At 31.0% G+C, this 17,357-nt stretch overlaps 1 protein-coding gene across 4 annotated transcripts in view; it reads left to right on the top strand.

The window, feature by feature from the left end:
* LOC143080073 (deoxynucleoside triphosphate triphosphohydrolase SAMHD1-like) overlaps window positions 1-17,357 on the top strand; it is a 45,777-nt gene that overhangs the window by 15,881 nt on the left and 12,539 nt on the right. For 3 of the 4 annotated variants that reach the window (XM_076255734.1, XM_076255737.1, XM_076255735.1), the window contains 7 exons: window positions 531-597; window positions 8,696-8,856; window positions 9,701-9,816; window positions 10,579-10,649; window positions 11,530-11,673; window positions 12,086-12,112; window positions 13,562-13,609. In XM_076255734.1, coding sequence (XP_076111849.1) covers window positions 531-597; window positions 8,696-8,856; window positions 9,701-9,816; window positions 10,579-10,649; window positions 11,530-11,673; window positions 12,086-12,112; window positions 13,562-13,609 — 634 coding nt within the window. The remainder of the gene's footprint in view (window positions 1-530; window positions 598-8,695; window positions 8,857-9,700; window positions 9,817-10,578; window positions 10,650-11,529; window positions 11,674-12,085; window positions 12,113-13,561; window positions 13,610-17,357) is intronic. The other variant, XM_076255738.1, reaches the window with a different exon arrangement.

The raw sequence follows: 17,357 nt of genomic DNA, 5'->3' as shown, positions 1-17,357 counted from the left end.
ATTTCTCAATGTCCAATGAAAATTATTGTTACAAACTAATTGCATTAGAATTAAAGGTTTATCCTGAAGACTTCTCCTGTAATCAAAAACAAATTCTTTGCAGTTGTAGTTTAGCACTTAGTTTACATATGAAATTTCTGAGAGGCTGATTGTTTTTCTGTACAGATGTTCAGGGAGTGAGTATTTGTTTTCTGAACTCTCAATAGTATGTTTGAAGAGTTAAGAATAATGTGTCTTGCTGTAGTCTGCTACCTCTTGAACTAGTATGCTAAAAATCAAGCTCAGTCTGTCAATCTAGTCGAAAGCAGGGTTAAAATTCATTTTATATTATTAGCATGTTATCGTCATGAATGTGCATTCTGTTCTCCACTAGTAGCTAAGCAAACACCCAGGATCATCATTGCACTTTCATTTCACACTACTCTGTTACTAAATTTCATTTTATTACTACAAAATCAATGAACTTTGTCATATAAGCATAACTAGTTTATGACAACAAAAAAAATTAACACATTTAAATTATTTTTCAGTAAAATTGGTGATATGTTAGAAGTATTGAAGTTCATCAGAGGTATTTCTGAAGAGCATCAGAGAAAGGTATGATTGACTTTTATCATTACATTCTATTTTACCAGAAATTCAAATTCAATTTCAAAGAAGTAACCAATACTTTTGAAGAGCCTTGTTACTTTGGCTCTTTTCTATATTGAGAGTTGCTCAAAAGCCCTCACTATATATTAAGCTGTAAAAAAAATAATACTGGAAAGAGAGCTAGACTGGGAAATCTCTGTCATACAAATATAATCTTGCCAATCTCTGAAGAGGCATGTACAAGTCAGAGGTAATAATTTAATGCAGCAGTAGATAATTGCCCCTTCAATATGTGTCACCGAGGGCCAGTGTGACATGCTTTTTGCTAGGGGGGACTAACTATGCATGCCTGGTCCAAGGGACAGGGGGTCAGTCCATAAATAGACTTACGACAGACAAGTTAATACAAAGTTAATATTCTAAAACTTTTAACAATTTAATAAATAACAATATATGCCAAAGATAATTCCAAATAATCAAAACAAATGCACTAGGGAATTTAAATCACTTAGATCACTCCAACTCCTTCACACTTCTAACTGTTGTAACGGTGACTGTGACTTAGTGCCGTATTACGGTTACGGTTATATGTTTTTGGTGGACGACTTACCAATTGGTAATTGCGCCCTGGTAACTAAATTTGGAATTAGTCCATTATAGTAATATTTTATTTTAGAGATAATTCCATTTAATTAAAAATTAAAGAAAATAAATATAAATTCTAGGCGACCCTTTTTGTTTACAGGTGGTGGTGCGCCTTATTAACCTGTACTAGTTTAAACTTATTTTATTAAATTTAAATAGAAATAAAACTTATAAAACAAATGAATGGTTTTTTTTTTAATCTTTTATAAGGGGTTAAGAAATTTGGTTTTTGAGACTTCGGGTTTTGCCCTATACTTTTACATCTATTTTTTAACTAGAAGAAAAATGCTGTATGTTTTTTGTTTATGTTTTTTGTTTTTTTCTCCATCTGTGGTTGTTAGTGTTATTGTTATAAATAACGTATTGTGTCACTTAATTATGTTTGTTTTAATTAAGATGGTCAGTTGCTTTGTCGTATTTCTTGAATACTATAAGTAGACTATGTTTGATCAGTTGCCCCAGCCAGTGGTCCCGTGAGAATCGTGTATACGCACTATCTCACGGAAGATACAAACCATGATAGTGTAGGTTAATTGCAACCTGGAACAAGGCATCGTCGTGTGCTCTGACTGATGATCAGTCAGGCAGAGAACAAGCCCATGTCTAACTCCTGAAATGCAATAACTGTTTCATGATATACCCCCCCTGAAAATCCAAATTGTATAGATAGAGTAAAAAAAAATAAAAAAATAATTAAATAAATGAAACTATTACTTATTTTAAAACAAAACGGGGCATTCTACTTCTAAATTAATTACAAGGGTTCCAGTTTGAATTGTACGGGCTTTTTTGTCATTTCAGTACAATCGATGTACTTTGCGCTGACTCCACTGTTTTCTAAGCTTCGTACATGTCAAACTGGATTTAACTTTAACTTAATTTCATGCCCTGTATGTCACGACTACCATGTCTGGGGGCGACCACTGGTTGGCACCGCTAATCTACATACGTGTCTACAAGTAATGCATACGACTTTTTAAATAATTTTGTTTGTTAGTTAAATTTTTTATTTTTATATGTTAGTTGTAGCTTTAGCCTTTAAATTGAAATCTGAGTTGAGAAATTCGGTTTGTTGGTTTTTAAACTTAAATGCTAAGGGTACTATAGTAGTACTACCGATATGCTTAAAATGTTTGCTATTTTATAAAGTCGTAAAGGCACTTATATATTAATACATCTTTTACCCTTTCTGTGTTCCTTTATTTCACAATTGAACTATTTAATTGACCTTGTAGTGTTGTTGTTTTATACTTATGTAATGAAACAATAAAATTGTGGGTGTGTTTGATTGGGTGATTGGTTACTAAATCACGTCCTTGTACCTGGGTGTGTATGTACTAGCACTGTAGTGTTGTAACACATGTTTGTGGTGTGGCATTGGTGTTATTGAAGAAGTTGGGTAAGTTTTGTGTTTACATGTTTACTTTATAACCTGTTATTTCTTCATATTCTTATTTCTTATTCTAGTTTTTTCTGTTTGTTTTTTTTTTAAATTTATTACGGATATTATCCTTTCAATGAAAATGTTTAAATATATATATATTTGTCTTTGCATTTCATAGCTTACTTGGACTGCCATTTATAGAAAATTATCTGAACTTATGTATCCCTACCTAGTTCTGTTGTTTTGTTTTTTTTTTTTGTTTTTTTTTTTTCTTTCTTTCTTTCTTTTCAGAGTTTAATTGCAATTTACGCATTGTTTTATACAAATGTCATATGTTTATATGACCCCTTTTGTGGCATGAATAAAATTAATAATGGGTAGGACTGATTGTGCTTTTTCACTAAGCAGACTTTGCATCGAAAAATTTGTAACTCCCTGTGCTATTAACTCTTGGAACATAACATTTCTGTTATCGCTATATGTAGTGCACTCTAGCAGAAAGTGTTTTGCTGTTTCTGGTGCTCTACCGCAATTTTCGCACATTTCAGAATTTTTAACTCCTATTTTGAATAGATGTTTATTTAGTTTAGCATATCCAGTTCTAAGTCTGTACATAATAGTTTCTTTGCGCCTTATCATTTTTGGTTAGGACACCTTAAATGATATTTTTTCCTTTATTTCATACAAGTGTCTACCCTTTTTGTTGGAATCCCAGCTAGTTTGCCACATAGTTTTAAGTATATTTGTACATAAAGTTTTAATATCTTCTTTATATAGTGGGGTATTTGCGTATATAATTTCATAATTCAAAGCATGTTTTGCTTGCATATCAGCTAACTCATTTCCCCAGATACCTACATGGCTAGGAATCCATTCGAGCACGACATTTATACCTGCTTTTAGTAGCGTTGTTATACTATCTATAGTATATATCATAAATAATTAAGTTATTGACCTTTGATAAAGGTCCCTGTATTGCCTGTAAAGCTGATAATGAATCAACGAATATTACAACATTTAATGGTAGGACATCTTGTATCCAATTGAGTGCAAGGAATATTGCCATAAGTTCGCATGTAAATACTGATAAATTGTTATGCAGTCTATACCCTTTTTTTATTTTGAATTCTGGTATTACATAAGCACAGCTACTTTTTCCACTATCTGGTTCTTTGGATCCGTCAGTATATATTTTTATATAATTTTTATAATTAGTATCAATGAGGATATCGCCCTCGCTTTTGATAAGATGTGGGAGGTCCTTTTTTGTTATAATATTGTGTAACTGGGTGCTAACATTGGGTTTAAGTAAGTGCCACGGGGGCTGTGGGCATTCACTCTGTTTATATATAACTTTTGTATCAATATTAAATGTTTGTATAACATCTTGTGCTATGCAATAGAATGGTTTTTGCTTCGTTTTAATACGGTTTTGATAGTATTGATAGTCAAAATCGTTTTGTAAACTAATTTTAGCTGGATGGAGATCATCATAACTCATAATATTTAAATATGCTTTTGTAATTAAAGATTTTCTTCTGTCCTCGTAGGGAGGGTCACCCATTTCGGCCTGTAAACTTGCAAGTGAGGCCCCTTTAATGACACCTGTACAAGTACGCAAGGCCTGCGTTTGTAGACTATCTAGGATCTTTTTTGTCGAGTATGATGCGGTATTATAAATTTGACATCCATAATCTATTTTGGATCTTATTAACGCTACATATATATTTCGTAGTGTGTGACTGTTAGCACCCCATTTGGTCCCAGATATTACCCTCATACAGTTCAACACTTTGGTGCATCTAGTATGTATGTACTGAATGTGTTTATTCCAAGTTAATTTGCAATCAAATATAATCCCTAAAAATTTGACTTCTTTAACTATTTGCAATATATTGTTTCCAAATTTAAATTTGATATCAGGAATATTCTTTTTTCTATTAAATATAATACACACTGTTTTATTGGTGGATAAATTGAATCCCCAAGTGTTACACCATTTATAAATATTATTTAAATCCTGTTGTATTTTTTTCTGTAAAAAAGAAATACATTTTCCCGATAACCAGATAGCTCCGTCATCTGCAAACTGTGACATTTCACAATTTTTAATGCAGTCAGTGAGGTCGTTTACCATAATATTAAAGAGAGTAGGGCTTATGCAGCTACCTTGGGGCGTTCCATTTTGAAGTATATATATTTCTGAGAAAGTGTCATTAATTTTGACGTATTAGAATTTCTACGAACTATTTATACCAAAACTGAAAAGAGCTCAATGTGACAAGTAAATTTTTAATTGATTCCAGTAATAACATGAAATGATAAAGTTAAAGTATGAATAGTAAATTAATTAAAGATTACAATTAAAGGATAAAAATGAGTTATCAAATGACATCTGTCTGCCTAATTAACAATTTGAACAATTACTGTTATTCTCAAAAACATATGTGACATATTCAAATATTTCTAATTAATTTGAATGTAATTAAATTAAGATAAGTTCAATGAGAATTAAATAAGAAAACTGTAAATAAATATAATCCTAATGGAATACAATCTTTTCATTACAAACTTATTCAAGATTAAAAAATAAAATAGGAAAATGATAAAAATGATAAAAATAGTTTTAAAAACCTGAAAGGGAAAATGCACCTATGACATATTTCCCCCCACTCTAAAATTTTTGTCCTCAAACATTATATTAATCATGTTAATATCTATTTTATCAATGAACGTAAAGATATACAAGCAAAATAACATGTATATACATCTAAAAATATAAAATCTAAGTCTTTGAACTATGCGAAACTCAATTTTTAAAAAAGGTTTGAAAATAATTTTGGAAATACTGAAATAAGTTCATCAGGCTTACTTAGAACATGATCAATTACAAAGTCTGGTTGATGTGACCATACTTTATAATGATCAACCAAAAGATAAGATAATAAATTGACCAATACAAAAATAGAGACTTGTTGATATGATTTATATATCTAGTAACTATGTACATGGATGTCCAACAATAAATTGAGGGTATACTGGAATTATATACATAAGACATTTGAAATAATACATATATACTAGTAGTAAGGACTGACTTGTGTTTTTGTTTTGTTTTTTTTTTTGTTGTTTGTTTTGGAATATTTAAGAAATAATTCTTTCATGCCATGCTCTATGCTCATTTTAACATGGGTAGGCATTATATTTGTTAATATCTTAATACGGAGCGTTAGCGAGGTATTAAATGTTTACAAATATAATGCCTACCCATGTTAAAATGAGCATAGAGCATGGCATGATAGAATTATTTCGATTCTAATAGGAATATTTTGAACTTTTGTACTTCGAAGCGGACCTATAATAGACGCTCGAAATGTCGCCATTTTGATTTGATGAACAAAAACGTTATAGAAAAAGCAACAGTTTGTCAATAAAAAAAGAACAGAAACATTTAAACTTACTTTTAGAATGTTTATATTTAATTTCCTAGCGAACAACACCAACAAAAATGTCCATTTTGATCTCTGGTGTTGTTCAAAATTCATCTGACGTTGCAATTTCAATTGTGACGTCAATCACGTGCAGCCCATGTTCTATTTGAATTAGAACATGGCTTTGTACCCAAAGCTAAAGAAGAACGTCATATTAGAATACTGCATCTTTTATTTAAATTCTATACGTATAATCGACAGTACTTTCACCTCTGAAAATCATGCACAATAAATAACATTACATTTCTTTTACAAGTCTTTCGAGACAAGAGGTACCAACATCGTTTAATCATTCCTATATGACAATACACAGGAAATTAAAATGATTTTGATCTTTCAGCAACACCTTTACAAAGGTGTTCATTATTTTCTGCATTGATAAGAGCTGGCCAAATTAGATAACGGTATACAGCTCCATTAACTTCTTTATCCTCGTTGAAAGAGTCATAGTGTGCATATTCAAAATGATTATCACGTGATACACTGTCATCTAAAATGATTGAATAATTTTGAACCGCCATGTACCATGTGATTTCAACACATTTATCTACATATGAAGTAATGTCTATATTCAGCTTTTGTCTGGGAGTAAAAGTGTTTTTCCTCATGAAAACTTCATATCGAAAATTCTTGATTATATTCAGTGCTACTTTTTCAGCAATAGATTTTCTAAAAAATCCAGCTTCTTGGTGTATGTCAGCATCATCGTCTTTACCGCTCGGAACATTAGTTGTGCCCTGAATTTTACTTTAATGGTTGATTTGAGAATTGCCTCTAAATGTTGTGGTGCAACTTTATCACAGTAGGTATAGGCATCAATCAGCACGGTCAGCAGTTTTTGAGCAGCTTGTTCTGGGTTCAACTTATCCTTCTGTAGAGCTTTATTTGCTGTTACCCAATCATTGCGATAAATATCCGTATACATTGATGACACTCTATCAACTGGTAAAGGGTCTACCATTGCATCTAAATCAGTTGGTAAGGTAGAACCAGTGGGTGTTTTTGTACGTAGATCACGTAAATTCCTCACTTCCAATGTCCTTTGGTGTAGTTCTCTATTCAGTCTCTTTACTTCTTCCTGTAGATCAGTTTGTTGACCTCTTGGTCTTCCTTTATTGTGAGTGGACAGAAGATCTGGAGTGTCTGCCCAGGAGGCTTCCCAACTATTATTATATCTGTAATCACCCGAACGAGCTGATTCTCTTGTGTCAATCATTGCTAGCCTGGTTCTTCTACTGGACCTCTCCTCAAGTTGCATTTGTAGTTGTTCAATCTCAAAATGAAGTTTATCGCAATCAGCACATTTATGGGACCTAGTGTATTCTTTAATTTTTGCGTAATGTGGAACATGCTGACGTGTTGGTGGTTTTACTGTCAACGGGCTTTGAATCTCGGCTCTATATCCCCCCGAATTCAAAATATTTCCATGTAAATCCTTTGCGTACATTGTGTTTTAGTCTATTTTCTATTTTCCCTGTGCAATAAATAACATTATATGCCAAAGATAATTCCAAATAATCAAAACAAATGCACTAGAGAATTTAAATGTCACTGTTCGTAAGAATTGTCTTATCACTTTTGTATAATCACTAGCTGGAATTGTCTGAAATGCACTTGTAAGATGATATTGTCCAAATAGTTATATTTCTTAGATAGAACTGGATCCAGGGTTAAAGGTCTTGATCCGATGAGTTGTTGGTCTTTCCTTTGTTGTCGGGTTGATGGCGTTCCAATGTTTCAGATGATCGATAGTCAATCTTTTGTGACTGATCCTTGAATAACCAAGACTGGAACAAGACAGTACTCTGCAGGATCACTCCAACTCCTTCACGCTTCTAACTGTTGTAACGGTGACTAAGACTTAGTGCCATATTAGAATTTCTACGAACTATTTATACCAAAACTGAAAAGAACTCAATGTGACAAGTAAATTCCTAATTGATTCCAGTAATAACATGAAATGATAAAGTTAAAATATGAATAGTAAATTAATTAAAGATTACAATTAAAGGATTAAAGTGAGTTATCAAATGACATCTGTCTGCCTAATTAACAATTTGAACAATTACTGTTATTCTCAAAAACATATGTGACATATTCAAATATTTCTAATTAGTTTGAAGGTAATTAAATTTAGATAAGTTCAATAAGAATTAAATAAGAAAACTGTAAATAAATATAATCCTAATGGAATACAATCTTTTGATTACAAACTTATTCAAGATTAAAAAATTAAATAGGAAAATGATAAAAATTCTAATAAAAACCTGAAAGGGAAAATGCACCTATGACATATGGACTTCAGAATTAATTATTGGTCAGTTTTGGGGATTTTTATAACTCCCTAAGTTTATGTTTAACTTTTTTGAAGATGAAGACAAGAACAGGAAACAGTTTGAAATGTTCAAGATTTTGTAATTTAAAGCACCATCATTTTAGTTCAATTTTAAATTGCTGATTTATTATTAGTCTCCCAAGGATCCTCATACTATCAGTTTAATGCAATATATGTCTTGAATTTGATAAAAGAAAGATAATACTAATATTGTAAACTCATTTTAGTGATTTCATGTTATATTTGCAGGTATTTAATGATCCCGTCCATGGTCACACAGAAATACATCCACTATGTGTAAAGATAATTGATACACCACAGTTTCAGAGGCTGAGATATTTGAAACAATTAGGTGCTTGTTACTTTGTTTATCCAGGTGCTGGTCATAACAGATTTGAACATTGTATTGGGTAAGTGATTCTAGCTATAAGATAGTATATTTGTGGTTAAACATTGTTCTATTGTCCTATGTGCATGGTTTTCAATGTCCCACATGAACACTTGTAAATGAATTACATTCTTAGAAACTCCTTAGATATTATAACCTGATGACAAGTCGTTGAAGGCGTATTATATAGCTATGGTGATATTTGAGAATATCAGACTTTCAATGGTCTTTTTAAACTTTGTGTGATTTTGGCTGTTTCTAAAGATGATGGTTGCGAATGTCTTCAGTATGTTTATATATTTTTCACATTTTTTTTTATTCTCTTACTTGACTATGTTCATAGGTTGTACAAGAGTACCACAAATAATACTAATAACTGGTCCAAACAAAATTTAACTGTAAATAGATTAAATAACAAACATTAATAAAAGAATTTGAAATATCTTATTAGACATGTGGTCGAGAAAAAGCTATCTGAAATGGATCATGGACTAAAATGCTTCCATCAATGTTATGGATGAATGTATATGTTGATGTTTAGCATCCAACAGATAAAAAGAAATTAGGTTAAGCTGTAGCATATGTACAAAACTACCCCCTTAAAAGTTTGCTATCACCACAATACAATAAAAGGACAGACCCTGTACAAATAAAAAGCTGGCTTTAATTTCAAGATCATAGTGGCAGGAAATATCATAAAGTTCCATCCACAATTCATTGTCTCATATTTTTTATGATTTTTGAGGTTCTCAAAAGAGTTGGTATACATACATCTGTTGATGACAACTTATAAATATTTTACCCATGAATGTTTTTACTTTTTAATACAATTTCTTTAAGAGTGAGTATTTATCTTTACTTTTCAGTGTTTGTCATCTAGCTGGACAGTTAGCACGGACTTTGAAGAAAAGACAGCCAGAACTAGACATAACAAATAAAGATGTATTGTGTGTAGAAATAGCAGGCCTATGTCATGATTTAGGTAGTTTAAGTTATATATATTAAATTAAATGATTTGTATAAGTAAACACTTTGAATATGAATGATTATGTTAAGATGATTAATTTAAAATGTACCGCTAATAGGGTTTATAAGGAAGACAGAACCACATTGTTAAAACCAGTACATTTGTGTGTGCATGTTTCTGACAGCTTGTTTTAGATCCTAGAGTTTAATGCAGGTATTTGTATGCTAATATATGTTGCACGTTTTCAATTGATGTACTGTCAATGCTACACTTTACGTCAGGACATCAAATGGCTCAAATATTTGCTTTGGTCAACAGTGTTCAAAAGAGCACCACAAAGTAATGTCAAAATGAGGCCAATTATATAGGTTTAATCTTTTGAATTTTTCACATTCCAATGATGGGGCTAATATAGCTTACTGAGCAGAAAGGTGTTTATTTTGCTCATTGTTAAAGGCATATGGTGACTTGTTGTTGTTCACATCTTTAATTTTCATGGATGTGGTCTCATTTGCGAATATAAAGTATTGCAAAGATAAAGGCCAATCTATAAAGGAACAAAATATATGTGGACATATTGAAAAGAGTCTTAACAGATTGTTTTTGTCGAATTATAACATATGGTTTGAGTATATATATGGAATGATAATTTGTGAACTGTGATGTATAATAAAAATGTACAGGAAATATAACATGTACAAATCTACAATTATAAAAAAGGTTTAGTTTGTACAAAACATTTGGTTCTTTAAAGCTTGATTGAATTTATATTTGCAGGTCATGGACCTTTTTCACATTTATTTGATGGAAAATTTATACCAACTGTAAGGCCAGATTTGAAATGGAAGGTTAGTACCACAAAGCTGTCCAAAAACAAGAATGTGTCCCCAGTACACGGATGCCCCATCAGCACTATCATTTTCTATGTTCAGTGGACTGAGAAAATGGGTGAAAATCTCTAATTTGGCATTAAAATTAGAAAGATCATATCATAGGGAACATGTGTACTAAGTTTCAAGTTGATTGGACTTCAACTTCATCAAAATTACCTCAACCAAAAACTTTAGCCTGTGACGCACGGACAGACAAACAAACAAATAGACAGATGCACAGACCAGAAAACATTATGCCCATAAATGGGACATAATAAATGGGGCATAAAAACAGATAGCAAACTTTAAAAGACCCCAGGATAATAGTTCAAGCTGAAGCAAATGTTAAAGAAATAGGAAATCTGGAAAAGAATGTTGAAAGAGTAAAGCCTTAAGGAAGATATTTATCAAAACAGAAATTTTTCAGACTTTTCATCGTTCTAATATTCGCTGTGTTTGTAGACACATGGTAGACATTATTTCTATATTTGTCCTTAATATTTTTATTATAAAAAAAAGTGATTTTGATTATAAATTTACAATTAAAAAACTAACAAAATTATGCCTTAAAATATGAGAAATGACTAAATTTCAGTTTATTTTCTACTTTTAAAAATCTGTTGTATATCTTGAACTTTTTTTAAATGCCAAACACAATCAATGTAAAATAGTTCAAGTTATTTAAGTGGTTAAAAAAAATCTTGTGAAGTTAAAGATAAAAAAAAGAGGTTAAAACTTCAAACTAAAGACAGCAAAAAGACCTGTTATAAAATAGTCATACCCAAGTTCAGTATGTATATGTTGGTAATATACTTCTATCATCAAACAATTAGAAACTTTAATGACTTTATTTTAGCATGAAGATGCCTCTGTAAAAATGTTTGATTACCTGATCGAGGAAAATGAACTGAGAAAAGAGTTTGAGAGATTCGGTTTGACAGAACAGGATATAACATTTGTTAAGGAACAGATTGCAGGTCCCTTGAAGAAGGATAAAAATGTAAGATTGTTAATTCATTCTTGTAGTACATTGCTTTATATATATATGATTACAAATTTCAGATTTTAGTTTATTTTCCTTAACATTCCTTTGTTAGACTGATCTGTTGTTCATTGTAATTTTTATTGTCCAATTTAATCTAAGTTTCCTTTGTCAAGCTTATACACATTTTTTAATGGCAACCTCTCCTGATTGCTAAAAGGAAAAAAAAAACTAAAATCAAGTAGTTTCATTCAACAAAATTCTTAGTTTCTTCAGGGAAACGTTCTTAAGTAATTGGGTATTTTCCCAAGTAAACACATAAAAAGATGATTAAGGTTAGAAATATTTACTGTCTCCTTTAACTGTATGACACTTCATTATATATGTTTAAAATTAATTACAAATTCATTTTCCATGCTCACTCAAACAGGAAAAACTTTTACAGGGTGTTACAGAAGTGAGTACAAAACATAAACAAATCTTTAGCTTAAACATTCATGCAACTTTCTAAAAAGTATCAATAAGATTTTGCTTTTTTCTCCATCCTCAAAACATTATATTCATTTTGCTTCATGTTGATTTAAATTTCGCTTCCAATGTATGAAAGTACCTGAAGTTTCAGTGCTATTAAAAATTAAGGATTGGTTAGCTCTGATTTTTTGGGTAACTGTTTGCCGGTGCACTTTGTTTTTTAAAAGATTTAAAATACAGACCTATTTTTTCCGATCAAATATTTGTAGAGACCTAAATTGCATCGCTATGCTTCTTATTCTTATCTTTTTCCTCTTTTTTTTTTTAACCAAATACATTTCAAGAACTGGTAAGGCATGATTGAAAATTCGGGATAGGTCTATTTGTGTTAGTAATATTCATGTTATCGACAATGACGATTTATTGCATTGATTAGACATTTAAGGTGAAAACTGAACAACCCCTTATAAATTTTTAAGGGTAGACATCTGGCTGTTCTACTTGCTTTTAAGGACTGATTTCCATGTTATTTAAATTTGCAATGTAATATTGTAAAAAGTCATCAAGTGTTTCAAAACTCATTATTCAAAATCAAACTTTTGTTTTAATTCTGGATCATTCAATAAGAGATGTATTGGAATGGCATGATTAAATCTAGCTTGTAAGTCAATGTTTAACATTAACAAATTGATATGTGCATTTATATATGATTTCATAGTAAATTTATTACTTTTAAAGATGTGTTCAAACTGATTTAATTGAATGTGATAATTTGTTGGGTTAGATTAAAAAAAGGTCTCCCAGATGTTCTTTGTAATTGTTTTAATAAGCAGTGACAGAGAATGCATAAAGTTTAACCATTAACTCCTCTATGTACGTCCATTCATTTATAAACATGTGTCTTTACATTTGAGTGTAAGTCCCAAATTGAGTTTCTATTCACTTACTTTAGTTTTCATGAACCAAATGTTTTATCACTAGTATACGCCTTTAATACCATCATACACTGATCAAGTTATGTCCCTTTATAAATGGAAAAATTAACAATTTGATCGGTTATGCAATCTTACTTTACTTTGTCTTTAGTAAATGTTATGAAACTTTAATACAATACTTTACTACCACCAAATACAAGTTAGAATTTAGGTGGTGTGACAAAGTTTTAGAGTTATGTCCCTTTTATAAACTTGTGTTTGCTACAACCATTATATTATGAAATTGATATGGAAGGCACATTATATTAATAATACATGGGTGATGGGTTTCAGAGCAACTTTTCACACTATAATGCACTTTAATTCTCAATTACAATTGTCTGGGTGGTGGTTGCTGACAAAAACTGCCTTCAAACCCCCCACCATACATTTTTTTCTGGAATAGCTCTAATTGTAATAGAATTTTGAATTGTAATTGTTTATTTTATTTGTTTTTATAGGAATGGCCTTATCAAGGTAGAGAAGAAAAGAAAGGCTTTTTGTATGAGGTGATTGTGGATAAATTAATTCAACCAAAATGGCAACACCATTGTCTAGCAAACATATTGTTTTAAGTTTCTGTATATTTGTTGAATGGTGTTATAATACGCCAACAAGAATATGGATTTAGCTTTAATAACAGTTAATTTGTAAACATATATTTGTGAAAGGGACCAGTAATATAATAATTTTGAGATCCTTGCACAGAACAGTTTAACAGAAGACCGCAGCACGCATATTTTAAAGTTATTAATATTTACAAACCATCACATCATCATTGCATACATAACATACAAATCACAATAACATATTTTAGATAGAATGGGTTGGAGAACAGCTCTTACTGCACAATTTTGCTCAAAAGGATGAGCATCAAATTTCAGAAGAAACTATACTTAAGGATGTACACCTCTGAGGAGACAAAAATTTCTAGGATTAAACTTTTTTTCTTTACCTGATTTTTGGGAAAAGAAGACTAACAAAATAATTGGTGAAGAAAAAATCATATGGTGGTGCACTTCTTTTTTTGCTACGGCCCTTTGAAAATGACCAATTTTGATGATTTTCCCATTTTTCATCTATTTTTACCTATTTTTTGGCCATTATCATGAAAAAATCACAGTTCCACAATTAAACTTTTTTTCATGCTTTATCTAAAGATGAAGTGGACCAATCTGAATATATTTTACTTGAAAAAAAAACTATAGGTAGGTGTTAATATAAGAAAGTTTTATCATATTTTGACGCTTTTTTGGGTAAAATTTAACATGCAGTCAATTTTGTATTTTTGTGATTTTTCGCAGTTTTAAAAACAAAATGCATATTATTTCAACTTTTTTGTTATAAATGATTGAAAAAATACATATCTAAGTAATTTAAAAAGACCAAAATGATATGGGATGTACATGATTCTTGTAAAATCATTTCTTGTATCCCTCACCCATTTTCTCAAAATTTTGGCTAAAAATACTGACTTGATTGCTCGTAAAATTTGAAAAGTGGATTACTCAAAAACCATTCATTGTAAATACACAATTTTTTCAAAGACTTATGTTTAATTATAATATTTCTAAAATTCCTTGATTTTTTCCACTTGTATCACATGTTTTGGAAATTATTTAAAAAAAAAGATTTCAACGAGACTGACTGAGACTGAAAGTTAGAAGAATACATCCTTAAAGGGAAATCACACTATTTAAACTACTAATAATAATTCATTGAAATTTTGCATTTAGACAGATCATACTTATTTAAATATTTTAGGCGAAAAAAAAATTGGGGTCACCGATGTTGTTTTCGAGATATGACGTCATCAAAAAGTAAAGAATTGCGTTATACTGTAATATAGAAATAGCGCTCAAAAATACTAGAAGAAGGCAAAATTATTGAAAAACGATGTTTAACTGGTTTAACTAAAACAGTCAATTGTAAATTTTATCTTATACACATTTATTTTTCTCAGTTTCCTAATTTTTAAAGCCTTTTTACATTTCCCGCCATTTTTAATTGCCGTTTATTATAGATTTTTATTGAAATAAAAAAAATCTACTAATGTTTTTTCCTTCAAACTTCTGCATTAGTTGCAGCTTCAGGGGAGATTTTAAAAGCATTAATAAAAAAGGGGGGTCACCGATGTTTTAAATCCGCCACAGTGGAAATAATCTTATTATCAATTTTTGGCGGGAATTATAACTTTTTCTCTTAACGTTATAGAACGACGTTGCATTTCTTGCAATGCTTGGAACTATTGGGTTAAAATTATATATATTTTATTTTTTTTATATAATAAATCTTTTTTTAAGGTATTTTGATTATTCGATCATTATTAAACATACAGTAACAGTTTATAAAAAAGTAATTGTCAAAGTTGGAGTCATCTAAAATTTTTAATTGCATTTGTTGTATAGGAAAAACTAATGTGTACCTCATGCCGTATTAAAGAATTAATTTACGGCTTGCAGATTTAGAATCTTCCACTTCGGAAGATTGAGGGTATCTGGGATGAAAAGTAACACGTTCCATTTAGACTACAAACAGAATAAATTCACTAACTTGTCCATTGCACCGGGAAGATAAAACCCGAAATGCCGTGTTTAAAAAGCCACAAACTCGGCACTTCAAAAAAAAATAGCCCTCAATGACACCGTTTTCGGAAGAAATTTAAAATTGGCTAACATTTCTGTTATTACACAACACTCCTTAATCGACACAAATTAAGTTCGAGTTCCAGTTTTATTTTGATTTCGAATATTTTTTCCAGTAAGATTTCTAATTTAAGCTCGAGTTACACTTAGAAATTTCTTGAGTTATACTGTTAGATGGAGTAAAAATTCTGGTAAGAGTTTAAATTTTGAGATCCGATGAAATTAATGTGGTTTCAATTTTCTGTTGGTGCACCTTTTTTTTGTTTGAATGTATATATTCTTTTATCACATTTTACTTTCATTGTGGTAAATGCACCTATGTTTGCCAATACTGATTAATGAGGAGGGGGGGAAGGACCTTTTTCGGGACGTCGGGATCAAGTGTTTTAAGCTCGGGATTTCGGGATTGACCCTTTCGGGATCCGGGATTTCTTTTTTCGATGTTGGGGATGTCAGAACCTCGGAATTTCATGTTTTTAAGCCCGGGATTTCGGGATCAGGACCCCTCTGACCCCCACCCCTCATTAATGATAGTTAATTTGAAAATAATTAATTGAATTTGTGTGCCAATATTTAAGCACTCTCTGATATATCATGTTGGCTATTTTTGTTTAAAGAACCAAAGAATAAAGAGTCAACAAACTGGATGTCCTTTTCAGTCACGGTCTCCGACAATATCCCTTTAGGCACTGGCTACGGTTACATGGAAATGTAACAATAATAAAAATATTATTGTTACATTGGAGACTAAATACCGGAATGCATGGTCGGGTAAGGACCTGATTAATTACGAATGTAACAATAAATATTGAGGCTACGGTTACATGGCGTTATTGTTACATGAATTTGAAACAGCAATGTACGATGGGACTTGTAATATGTACTAATTTATAAAAATTGATGACGTTTATTTTATATTTACAATACATACAATTGTTACATACAATTTCTTTATTTTTGTATTTACAATGACAGTTTCTACATATCCGGAGTAAGTGGTTTTGGAGCATGTTTAAGTCCGACGCATTTTTGACGAATCCACTCCAAGCAGCCATCACACACCAGTGATGCCGCATTACGAACGTCTGTATTGCATACCGTGCAATTCTATTCTGCAATATTCCTTTTAGAAGATAAGGCAACCTTTAATGTTTGCCATGCTTCTTGTGAGAAATACATCCAGTATTTTGGTTGAAAGCATGTGGTATAGTTTCATGTCGTCTTTCAATATGATCGCACTGCCGTCCATTACGGATTTTAGGTTTACCTCAAATTTCAGTATCCAACTTAGCAGTTAGAAAACCTTGCTTTTGATGTATCATTTTTTCAGAGTTTGTTCCTATAGCTGTAAGAAATTTTGTTTCTTGATATTGTTTCAGTTTCGTATCAAACGCATCCCAAGTTTAAAATTTTTCATCCAAAACAAAATTGGTAATAGGAATCTCTTCATCCATTGTTCAAAGTATAATGACAGTAATAAGAGTAGATGTGCAGTTCAATACTTAAAAAAGTGAACACTTTTCTCAGCCCGAGTTCTCAACAACAAACCATTTTTCGCCTTTTACACTACTAATCTTAAGTTGTACCTTTAAGAACATCAAAACCATTAATA

The sequence above is a fragment of the Mytilus galloprovincialis genome, chromosome 6, assembly GCF_965363235.1.
Source record: "Mytilus galloprovincialis chromosome 6, xbMytGall1.hap1.1, whole genome shotgun sequence".
NCBI lineage: Eukaryota > Metazoa > Mollusca > Bivalvia > Mytilida > Mytilidae > Mytilus > Mytilus galloprovincialis.
This window is presented reverse-complemented; position numbering and strand designations above follow the sequence as displayed.